Source organism: Notamacropus eugenii, chromosome 2 (genome assembly GCF_028372415.1).
Source record: "Notamacropus eugenii isolate mMacEug1 chromosome 2, mMacEug1.pri_v2, whole genome shotgun sequence".
Taxonomy (NCBI): domain Eukaryota; kingdom Metazoa; phylum Chordata; class Mammalia; order Diprotodontia; family Macropodidae; genus Notamacropus; species Notamacropus eugenii.
In genome coordinates, this window is record NC_092873.1 from 416,365,719 (window position 1) to 416,378,465 (window position 12,747).

General features: G+C 34.0%; 1 protein-coding gene across 6 annotated transcripts in view; it reads right to left on the reverse strand.

Moving 5' to 3' along the window:
* MARK1 (microtubule affinity regulating kinase 1) overlaps nucleotides 1-12,747 on the reverse strand; it is a 138,889-nt gene that overhangs the window by 40,456 nt on the left and 85,686 nt on the right. For all 6 annotated transcript variants that reach the window (XM_072647798.1, XM_072647797.1, XM_072647794.1 and 3 more), the window contains 3 exons: nucleotides 8,329-8,385; nucleotides 3,974-4,210; nucleotides 3,723-3,842 (listed from right to left, as the gene is read on the reverse strand). In XM_072647798.1, the coding sequence (XP_072503899.1) occupies nucleotides 3,723-3,842; nucleotides 3,974-4,210; nucleotides 8,329-8,385 (414 nt within the window). The remainder of the gene's footprint in view (nucleotides 1-3,722; nucleotides 3,843-3,973; nucleotides 4,211-8,328; nucleotides 8,386-12,747) is intronic.

The window sequence follows — 12,747 nt, forward strand, 5'->3', positions numbered from 1 at the left end:
GCTTATACCCCAAAGAAGCCAACAAAAAGAAAAGTCCCCATATGCTTCAAAACATTTATAGTATACATTTTTGTGAAGGCAAAGAAATGGAAACAAAGTAGATACCCATCAATTGAAGAATGGCTAAATAAATTATGACAAAAGAATGTAATGGAATACTACCATGCTGTAAGAAATCATGTGTGTGATGAAAACAGAGAAGTATGAAAAGATCTATAGGAACTGATGCAGGATGAAATAATCAGAGCCAAGAAAATAAGATACAGTGACTGTAACAACGTAGTAAATAGAAAGAATAATGTCACACCAAAAAAAAATAAAGGTCAAAAATGACTTAAATGAAGGAAGATGAGAGGATACCCCCAACCCAACCTTTCATAGAGGTGGGAGGTCCACAAGTGTTATCCAGTGCATATATTTCAGACTTTTCCCATCATATCAATCAGTTACACCGATTTTTTTTCCCTCAAAAAAAATATTTGTTATATGGAATGGCAGTCTGGAAAGGATAGGGATCTTGGGGATAATTATGACAAGGTACAAAAACAGAAGACATCAATAAAATCTTATTTGAAAAGAAGACAACAACAACAAAAACCCTTTACAAACCTTAAAGCCTATATAAACTCAACTTATTATTATAATTTGCTGTGATGACCTAAGTATGTTACAAATACACTGCCCTATGCTCCAGCCTAGAAGCTGCCAAAAACAAACCAAGCAACCAACTCAGACTTTGGAAAGCCACTTAATCTCACTGACCTCAGTTTCCTTATCTATAAAGAGAGTCAGGTTAAATTAGCTGATCCCTAAGTTTCCTTCCAACATTATTAGATTTTGACAACAAATTATGTTCCTAATTTACTTTTACTTCACAATAAATTACCTCACAATTATTTTCCTAAATTAAGGAAGGGAGAGAAGAAAGAGAGTAGGAGAATGAGTAGGGGGACAAAATGAAAAAGGCTTTAGGCTAGTGACTTAAGAAGTGATCTAGACCATTCCTGTGATGGACTTTTTTTCCCCAAGTCAGATATCTGTAGTGTAGAGTAGTGTCACACTTGATCTGAAGCACTGTCACTTCTTAGATCACTGTGTGTATTCATATTCAAATTTAAATGCCAAAATAGCTTTTAAGGCCAAGGATATTATTTTTGTATTATTTATGACACATTTCCTGCCTATCAGTGCAATTACCAAAAGATGACTGCATATATACACCTACATCAATATGGAACCCATCATTTGACCATACTTGTCTAGATATGGAAACAATCTATGTGGAAGTCAGTAGAACTCAACATTGATTTCATTCATTTTTCTTTCATTATGCCTCTAAAGGGGAGGAAGGAAGGATAAGGATGATAGTTAATACAATTATACATGTATCCCAAAGAATGCATATATTAGGATGACAGTTAATAAATTTAAATAAATTATAAATACATGATTGGATGGCTATTAGAGTTTTTACGTATGGGATAAAAATGTTAACTTACTGAAGTCATCAAAACAGTTTTTTTTTTAATTCAAGCAAATTTCATAGAGAAAGAAGAAATTAAGAAAGCTGAGTAACAAGGTCACTATGGTTTACAAAATACAATGGAATAAAAGGAAGGTGAGAAATAAAAAACTTAAAAACTAAAAATACAAATCCTTGCCACATCAAAGGCAATTTCCTGAGGCCTTATTTAAAATAATTCTAAATGTTCTTTTTCTCTCTGAAAAGCCATTTCTTGGGAATTGTAAAACAGGTTTCTACAAAATGGCAGATGCAATATCAATAATACTTCCACTGTGGCCTATTCAGTATACAGCTGTCAAAGATTCAAACTGTGTACGCTAGAATGCTTTCCTACAGGTGCCACTCCTATGGAAGCTGATAATGCAAAAACATCTAGTCACCAGGAACATAACACAACAATTTGGGTTTTCAAACTAACTCAGCATACAATGTTTATTTTAATGCCAAGAGCAGAAATTATCTTAATTTAACTACTATGAATTTAAATCACTGAAATAAATTTTGTGAACCACCCAAAGCAGTTTAAATGACATCTATACCTAAATCATTTTTCTGTACATTCTTTACAATGTGCTCATTAGATTATCCCATTGTTATCACTCCGTGACATAATCACTTGCTATGTAAAAAAAAAAAGGGGGGGGGGGAAAGGGGGTTCCTATGAAAAAAATGAGGGGGGATGGTTACAGAGAACAAGAGAATCATGAGGACCAGAAGCTTTTGTGTTGATACAGAATTTTGCAATTTAGTTAGCTATGAACAGTCTAAACCTCAAGAGGCGATGCTGGTAACTGGCCTAAGAATCTGAAAGACTTGGGTTCAAGTCTGATCTCTGAAAGATAATCTTTGATTTAGGGCAATTCACTTGACTTGTCCTTGTCCCCGGTAACACTCTAAATTTATAAAAGTTGCAGAGCAGTTGTTGATTTGCATCAAGAGTTTTCATACTGGAAATCCCCAATAAAATCACAGGTACAAACCAAAATAAACAGGCTAAATATAATAAATTACCTATAATAATCAAGTTCATTAAAAAATTTTTTTTAAACAAAGTTGAGCTCTTCCATTATATAGATTTTCAATTTTAAAACCCATCTGCATTGTCTATTTTAGGGGGAAAACACACACAAAACCATAAAATGGAAGGAATAAATCACATTCAAGTAAGTAGCTCAGAAAAACATCTTATGTTGGCCCAAAGACATAGTTTAGTATCATTCCCAACAGAGGTTTACCATTCCTTCATTTCCACCATCTCCTCACTTCCACCAAACATGTTATCCTTTAGTAAAAAATACTTGTGGAAAAAAATTACAAAGCCCAAACTAACCTGAGAGCTCTGTACACAGGGATGGCTCACTATTAGGATGCTTCCTAACCAGCATGGAATCCGTGTCAGAAAGCCCAATTGCTACACTAAAAAAGTACAGTTTAAATGAAGTTAATTATCTGAATTTTCTACCCCTTCTATTAAGGCAGACAAAAGAAACAAAAATGTCACTAGAGTACAATACATGCTGGATTGTTGAAATCATTTTAGTACATGCTATATAACATTTCTAAAAATAGAGGGGCATAGCACTCAAGAAATAATCTTTTCCTAAATGCACAGCAACAGAAGAAAATGATGATGAGGGCATCAGATATTTTCAAGACCAGTATTTTTGTCACAAATGGCTTCTAACATGGTTATACAATAGGTTTTATAAAATAAGCCACATTTTCTAAATGTTTATGGGGTACAAGACACTGTATTAAGTACTCAGATAACACTTCCTATATGTCCCAGTTAAAAACTCCTAAATTTTTCTATACTGGCCCAGAGAATATTTTAACTAAAATTCTCCATTAGCTGTGTCACTTGTACTATCTCAAAGTTTTTCGGTGACAAAAGCATTTTGTAAACCTTAAAGTGCTATATAATTCTGAGTTATTATTCATTTTACAAGTACTATCCATACATTGGATTTTAATTTCTGACGTTTTAATTCATTAAATAGTTATTGAGTACCTACCATATTCAAGGTACTCTGTTACCTTTTCTAGCTAGTTTTTAAATAGAATGTCTTCTATTTAATGCATTATAAAACTATCAATTTTCCTAAAAAGCACAGACTTTTGCAAAAATTCTAGGAAAGCTTTTCTATCACTGGAATGCTTAGTTACACTCTGAAGTTTGTTTCCATAAATGACTTACTTCCAAGCTGCCTCTTTTTATTGGATTCAATACTAATAATTTTTTCAGAAGATTTTCACAGTCTGTAGACATATAGAATGGAATACGGTACTTTCCTCGTAAGACTCGTTCCCGCAGTTCCTTTATAGAAAAAAAAAGGTTTTTAATATGTATATATATGTATGTAGATGTGTTATATATATGCAGCTATTGCTGACTATTGAGGCTACAAAGCTTTAGAGTAAGAACTTAACCTGAATTTAAATCATTACCTTTAGATTCTGACCATCAAAGGGCAACGATCCACTGACTAATGTATACAAAATGACACCAAGACTCCAGACATCTACTTCAGGGCCATCATATTTCTTCCCTTGGAAAAGCTCAGGAGCTGCGTAGGGAGGACTTCCACAAAATGTGTCTAATTTGTTTCCAACTGTAAATTCATTACTAAAACCAAAGTCAGCAATTTTAATATTCATATCAGAATCAAGTAGAAGGTTTTCTGCCTAGGAGAAAAAACGATAAAAAAGAAAAGATCTGAAAATTAAAGTTTACATAAAAACACATTTTGCTTAATTAAAGTCATGCTTCAGAAAATAAAAATTCTTTTTATTGTTTTCACTTACTGAATACCACCTCAATATCTTGAAAGTAGCCTCATCTTCCTATAATTATTCAATTTAATTCTAACAAATGCCATTTCAAAGGCTTGGAAACACAGCCTTTGAAAACAGCCTTATTTTTCAGTACATACTTATTCAGTTTCGTTCTAACACACCTGATTCTTAAAATATATAATTAAATTTATAATATAAGTATTCCTGTAAATGCAGTTTTCACTTAAACCTGCCCCTAATCTTTCATATTTGTAATGATGACAACAGGAACATGGTATTCGTGTAATGATTTATGATTTGCAAAATGCTTTATGTCTATTATCTCACTTGATCTTCACGACTCTGACAGTTATAAGTAATGTAAGTTTTATTCACATTTTATAGCTGAAGAAATTAAGGATAAAAAAGGTTAAGAGAACTATCCATGATCACACAATGACTATCAGAGCTGGGACTGATGCTGGATCCATCCAAAGAACCTGTCAAGTATACATGTGTATATATAGGGTTGGACAATTCCCTTTGTCAGCAGATGAGAAAACAGTGGTAATAATTATTAATAATAATAGCCAATACTTACATAGTGCTTACTACGTGCTAGACGTTGTGCTAAAAAATTCTTTACAATTATCTCATTTTACCTTCACAACAACTCTGGGAAGTGAGTGCTACTACTATCCCTATTTTACAAATGAGGGAACAGAGGCAAATAGAAGTTGTGACTTGCTCAGGGTCACACAGCTAGTTAAGTCTGAGGGTGGATTTCCACTAAAGTCTTCCTGACTCCAGGCCTTGCTGGGCTGTTTCCCTAAAAATGACTAAGCAGACAAACTAACTGAAGGAATGAAGTGCACATCTCCAGTAAAAAAGCAGAAAAATATAAATATAAGTCTCCCAGTTTGGGTAGCATTCATTCATCAAAAATAGACAGTATTCAACAAAAATAAAGTTACAAGAATTATACACTAGTCTCTCGTATATAAACATTTCCTTCCCATATTAAAAAAAAAGATGATGTTAACTAACTTACTAAACATGATTGGGAAGCTCTCAAATGGCAGATCAAGAATTGGCTAAATTACAGTTAATTTAGTTAAATTATATAAATATAACATATAAATTACATATATAAATATGTTTATATATGTATTTATAAATATATATAGTTAAATTATAAAAAGCACCTTATATCCAAAGTTCTGCCAAAGTAAAATAAATGTGATTCAGATTCCAAAAATGTTAAAAGGATTTTTTAAAGAGGAGAGATATTACATTTGTGTGTGATAGTGAACAAAAACCAATTTTAATATTTGTAGGAAAATGTGCATTTTTGAAAAAATAAATTCAATTTAAATACTCAAATGGATTTATGATCTCATCAATATGGACATTCCTTCTAACAGTGTCTACTACAGTATATTCATATCCACTCTATGTGATTCTTTTCATATCTTCTCCTACATTCATACAGGGGAGTCCATGCAATATGTTAAAGTCCTTCACTTTCTCTTATCCCTGTGAAGTTACTACTGTGGCAGACAGGTTGTTCATTAGCTAACCTTCATTCTTGCCATATGAACAATCCACCTTTAAAAAAACAAACTCCTTGACGGTCTTCTTTATTCCAGTAATTATTTATAGTTCCTTATTTGTTATGGATTTCAGTTTGTGCCATCATGTGACCTAACAATCTGTACAGAAAAAATCCAAGTTCTACTATGATTTACAGTGAGATGGATAGCTTATAGAACTTGTCTACCATTATGTCTATTTATGTCTCGAATAGTGAAAATGGGCACATCGAGCCTTTAATCAAAATAGGAGAAAAGTCTGGATTTTTCCTCATGAAATTAAAGATAATCAAACATTTCCTGGAAATCTTTTTAATGTAGGGCATCCCTGAGGAAGACAGTGACCAATTTTTCCTCTCCTTCTCTTACTTAATTTTCAAAATCCTTTTTGAGCTCTTCCATGGCCTGCAGCCAATTCATGTTTTCCTTAGAGGCTTTTGGTATAGGAACTTTGACTTTGTTTTCTTCTGGTTGTACATTTTGATCTTTATCACCAAAGTAAGATGTCTGACTTTTTTTCCTCTGTTTGTTCATATTCCTAGCCAAATACTTGACTTTCTAACTCTTTGTCAAGGTAGGACTCTTACTACCCTGGGGGTGGGGGTGGATGTACTGTCCCAGGCTTCAGGGGTTTTATATCAGCTGCTCAGTCCCTTGTCCGTGGGCCCAGAGCTACAGAAGCTGCTGCCGCCATAGCTGCTGTAAGTGCTGCCTCCTCCTCTTCCACCCTGGGGCTGGGGTCAGACTGCAGCCCTCCCCCACTCAGGTCTGACCAGAGTTTTCCTACTGACCTTCTATGTTATCTTTTGTGTTTGTGGGTTGAGAAGTCTGGAAATTGCTAGAGCTGCCAGTGATTCTGTCCCCTGAGGCCTGCTCTGGCCCTACCTCTGCTGGTGCAGCTCACACCAGACTGCACTCTGCTCCCAGCCGAGTGGGACAGATGCCTTCCGTTGACCTTCCAAGCTGTCCTGGGCTGGAGATTTGCTTCACTCCATCATTCTGTGGGTTCTGCAGCTCCAGAATTTGTTTAGAGTCATTTTTACAAGTATTTGCAGGGGTCTGGGGGGAGAGCTTAAGCAGGTCTCTGCTTTTACTCTGCCATCTTTGCTGCACCTCTGTCCAACTCTTTTGTGAATCCATTTGGGATTTCTTGGCAAAGATACTGAAGTGGTTTGCTATTTCCTTCTACAGTTCATTTGACAATTGAGGAATCAAGGCAAGCAGGGTGAAGTGACTCACCCACAGTCACACAGTTAGTGCATGTCTGAGGCTAGATTTGAATTCAGGAAGAGTCGTCTTCCTGACTTCAGATTCACTTGTACCACTGAGGTGGCCCATTTTGCATATGGGTTAGACTAAATGGCTTCTGAGGTCTCTTCCAATTTTGAACTTCTGATTTGTCATTTGTAAATCCAAGGATGAAAGAACATCATATCTCTAAAATCTTTTCCATCTTGAAATCTTATGATCTCTAAGGTCACTTGCAGCACATAATATCTATCACTAAAAACAAGTAAATGCATGGTGCCTAGGAATAGTATGTTACATTTTTAATAGAAGACCCAGAATATCAGACTTGGAGTCAGAAGACCTAGGTTTGAGTTCTGGTTCTGACAGTTACTAGTTGTGTGACAATTTCTCTGAGTCTCAGTTTACTTGTCTAAGAAAATGCAACTAAGATTACCTGTACTAACTACCTACTAGACAATTAGTGTGAGTAAAGTGCTTTAAAAACTATAAGCTCAGATCAGGGATTCTTAACCTTTTTTATGTTAAGGATGGACCCTTTTGACATTCTGATCAAGCTTGTGGTCCCATTCTCAGAAAAATGCTTTTTGTTGTATAAATGTGTATAAAAAGTTACTTTAAAAATATTTTTTTAAAACGTAAAAAAAAAAAAAATTAACCCTCATTTAAAAAAAAATTCTGAGTTCCAAATTCTCTCTTTCTCCTTTCCTTTCCCTACCTTCAACCCCACTTTGAGAAGGCAAGCAATTTGATATAGATTATTCATGTTAAAATACTTCTTTAAGATTAGTTGCAAGACTGAACAGGAAGAGAAAGTTGAGCAGTAATGGACAAAGTTGATGTGTAGTTATGGCAGAAACTAGCCTCATGATCAGCTACTGTATTGACCATGTAATGCTCAGGGCTACTGGCCTTGGGGTGGTGTCTTGGCTCACTGGGAATATGGAAACCTCACTTTGGAAGACCACTAATAGAGCTTACATTTGAAAACCCACTACTACGTGAAGCAGCTCATTCCTATATTTGAATTAAAATGACAGCATAATTATCTGTCCAAGAGTTCACAAAATTTTTGTGAAATAATAATTGTGAAATATTGAGCTTTTGGATCCTTAACCATAATGAATAATATTAAATTTTTTTCTGATATCAGTTGTAGTTTATAAAGTCAGAAAACCAACTACTTACCTTGAGATCACGGTGTACAATACACTTTTGATGACAATACTGTACTGCAGACACAATCTGGAAAAAATTTTAATAAAAAATTCAAGAACATTACACAGAAACATTTTTTCCCTCAATTCCTCCCCTTCCCATATTTTAGATGTATCTCAACTACCACTATTCAAATTCCAAAGTTGCATTTAATTTTTCCATTATGGCTTTCCTTTTACAAACGAGAAATGATTAAAGTTTTGGTGAGTAGAAATTTCTGCTTTAAAGATGTCAAGCAGACCTTCAAAATTCTTTCTAAAATATTAATAAATACTTCTCACTTCCTTTATGGAATTTAAGTACTTTTATGTGGACTAGCCTATTCCTCTTTTCATATTTTCAGAATTATTTTATTTATGCTCTTGTTCAGAGGATGATCTACTTTCACAGATTCTATCACTGCAATAATCTTTAGCATATTTTCACTCATTTTAAGACAGTCAGCTCAGATGAGAAAAGCAAGGCTTTATGGCAAAATTATATACGTGTTTAAGAAGAGATAGTTTATTTAAAGATTAAACTAGCCTTATTATTTATTAGTGAGGTGTTTAGGGACACTTAAAGTTCATTTGTTAATACACGTAAAAAAAAAAACTGTAAAGGCCTGTTTTTAAACTGTCAACATAGTGGCTAGCCTAAATAAAAAAAAAAAAACAAAGGAGAAATGAAATTTAATCTTACATCTGACATTAATTTACTTGGGCAAAGTATTTAACTACTACACTTGCTCCATACTTGTAAAACACAGTAATAAAAAACCAGTAATACAGGTTTTTAAATTTTATTTTAAACAACAGCTGCAAGACAGTTTGCATCTATTAAGAGCAAATGCTAAGTAGGAACTCACTACAATTACAAAATAAGAATATAGTAAAACACATTCTACCATTTTTATTATGTAAAATATAAACACAGAAAGGACTGAGTAATTAATTGAGTAATTAAGCAGTAGGTGGAAAGAGAACAGGATTTGCAGAAGACCTGGGTTCAAATTATGACTCAGATGTTTACTCAGCTGAGTAACTTATTTAACTTAATCATTCAAGTTATTTAATCATTCAAGGTCTCAGTTTCCTCATCTGTCAAATGAAGGAACTGGTCTTTGGTGGTTCCTTTCAAAGCTAACATCATAGGTATTCTTTGTGTAATGTAATGGAGCTAACACATATGGACAGAATTTCATATTAATGACTAGCACCATGACAAATTAAACATCATAAATTTGGCTTTATTGTTTAAATGTATAATATAACTTAAACAAGTTACATTACGCAACTGGAAATGTTTATTTACAGAATACTATAAGAAGAGCATGTGTTGGTATTGATAAGGTTTCATACAATTACTCTAACTGAAGTGTGGGGTACAAAAGTAACCAAAAAAGCATAACTGCATCTGATTTAGTATTATAAGTGTATTTTTAAAGTGCTACTTGTAAACAAAGACTATTTCTGACATGTGGATCCTGGAGGCATGAGTCTAAAACTAATTACTAGTTCATGCAAACATGTCAAACTTATGTTGCAAATTTAAGGAAACAGCCCTAGTTACTGAATTGCAGGATGGATAGGATAAAGAAATGTAGAAATAAATGTGGCATTCTCAATAACGACTAGAAGCTGGTTTTAAATATGAGTTTCCTTTAGCTATGTGCTGTTAACACTGTCACATAATTTTCATTGTATATATGTATACCAGTTACTAAAGTAACTATTCACTTTATTGAAACATTGCCAATCAACCAATCCACAAGCATTTATTAAGTCTTTACTCTGCGCAAGGCAAACTAAGTAATAAGAATGCAAAATAAAAACAGTACCTGCCCTTAAGAAGCTTACATTCCAAGGGGGAAGACAACATGGATATAAAAAAAATCTGGTTTTTGTGGAAACTTAATTTTTTTTCAGAATTTTAAAAACTATATTATTTTTACATAATGTCAGACAATAATATACATTATTAAAAAAGGGAATAAAGATCAAAGAAAATTGCAACCTTCTCCCCTCCATTTTGGATTTAAATTGATTAACATTCACAATTGGGTAATTTGATGTATCTGTGATCTCAATGCTTTGGGTACTCACTCTAACTATACAGATGACAATCCATTCATGCCCTCTCATCCCATAAGATTCATAAGTGCTGGGTCATTTGGACTCTAAGATCTCTACCAGTTGTCATTTGTTGATCCTATGATCCTCCACAAAAGCTCACTTCAATAACAAATCCATTAACTTAACAAATATTTCAATGCCTACTTCATAAGGTGCTCCACAGCTGTCTTCAGGGAGAGTAACTGATTTCAAGTCAGAAGACCTGGGCTTGAATCCTGGCTCCTTCACTTATTACCTACTGCTTGTGTGAGCTTGGGGAAAACTGGTAAGCCTCTCTGGGTCTCAATTTATTCATCTGTAAAATGACTGGGTTGAATTATCTGAACTCAAAAGTCTCTTACAGCTCCAGGTCCTGTGAAACAAGTATCTGTCTACTTTGGAAACAATTCAATTTTAATCATCATTTGTGATATTTTTCTGTTCAGACTCTCCTTTTACTAAGTACCATAAGCTCCACAAATGCAGATATTATACCTTAAACAACTGCTCTATAGAATGTGGTTGTTTACAAAGGCAGTTTACTTATAATATTAGAAAAGTGAAACTAATAAGGTACGTCAGGTTTTCAAAACACATCTATCTGTTTAACTATAAACAGGTTTTTCTTGAAGATTTTCTGATAACCCAAAAACAATAAGAGTAATACCCAAAATTTATGATATTTCAACTGATGATTAAGAGGGAAACTAGATTTCATTCAAGCATAGATAGCCTCAGTTGTCAATGTTATTTCTTTATCAAAAACAAAAGGAATCAACAAAGGTCAGATGTTTAGACATAAAATACTTTCAGAAACTGCTCTGGGCACAAGGCTAGGTACTTTTAGGATTTTTTCTTTTCTGGGAGGAGGAAGTCTGGATTTATGATTTTTCCAATGTGGAAAAATTCCAGTGTAAAAACTTCCTCCATTGAAATACATGGACAACACCTCTGAAACTTATTATCTCAGAGAGTCACCCGAAATACTCTGTGGCTAAAACAGCTTCCCTATGGTGACGTAAGATAACGGCCTCCAGTACAATGAAAGATAAACCTTTAATAAGGCAGCAGAGAAAATCTAATATATTAGGTATCAAAAAATTCTTAGGGCAAACATTTTCTGAAAAATCCTAAATATTCTATAATAAATTTTAGATAAGGTGAACTTGCTATTTACCAGTTTTATGTGAGATTGATAATAAAATAATTGAGTAATCAGGATAACTTACTTTTTCGAAGAACCTTACAAAGTGAGGCATTGTTGATAACTAAAGAAAAAGCTCACTTTTTTAAAAAAAGACTTCACAGAGCCACAGATTCTCAGATTTAGGATAACTCTCAGAAGCCATCTAATTTGAGTTTACTGGAAATTCAATACACACTGGACTTACTTCACAAACTCCACATCTGATTTCTGTGAGAATCTGTGCTCCACATTAAAGTTGTGAAAGTGAATTTCTTCCTTGCTTAGCAGATCCATGCTCACCTAACAACACTAAACAAAACAAATACATCTCTCCTTTTTAAAACCCTAAACATAGATACTAACCACAATAGCAACGTCACCTTGAATGTGAAGGATGGCAGTTATTTAAAACGCTCCATAATGTATATGCATGCCAGAATTCTGTACAGTTAGGTTCTTCGATGTGCTTTTTACAGACCCACAAGCATATTTCATTATGTTTAACTATGTTGTCTCCCTCAATTAAAATATAAACTCCCAAAGAATCGCAACTCTTAATTCTCTATTTGTATCCTCAACACATCACAGTGCTTACTTAGCACATACTCAAATTAATCTGTAATCTCACTGATCTGGGAATTCTCTCCAATAATATGTTTTGCAACTCATTCATGTCTGCTCTAGCCATGACTATTCTGGTCCACATTATACGGGATCCATCTAATGTGCTGAAGGCCTCCCTCATTTTCTTTTGATATTCTGAGGGTACAAATGGAATACTGTCTACTTGTTACACTTCACATGACACCTGTTATTCCATAATTCCAAATTATTGTTTATATTTCTTTATTTCCCTTATGACATCCTTTATATCTGTTTTTCAGTGGTTATAAGGTGCAGTTTGTCTGCTCACGTACACCAGGTATCTCTCCATTACTCTCAGGGTGATACTCATTTTTAGGATTTCAGAGGCAGTGGTGTTACAAGAGTCACTGCCAGACAGCAACACCAAAAAACAGCAGTATTGAAAAGGTAGGCCTTTGGTTTCATGAGCTATTTGGGGTCAGTAAAAGAGTTCCAGAATTTCCTGAAGGCAATGATGCCTTTTCT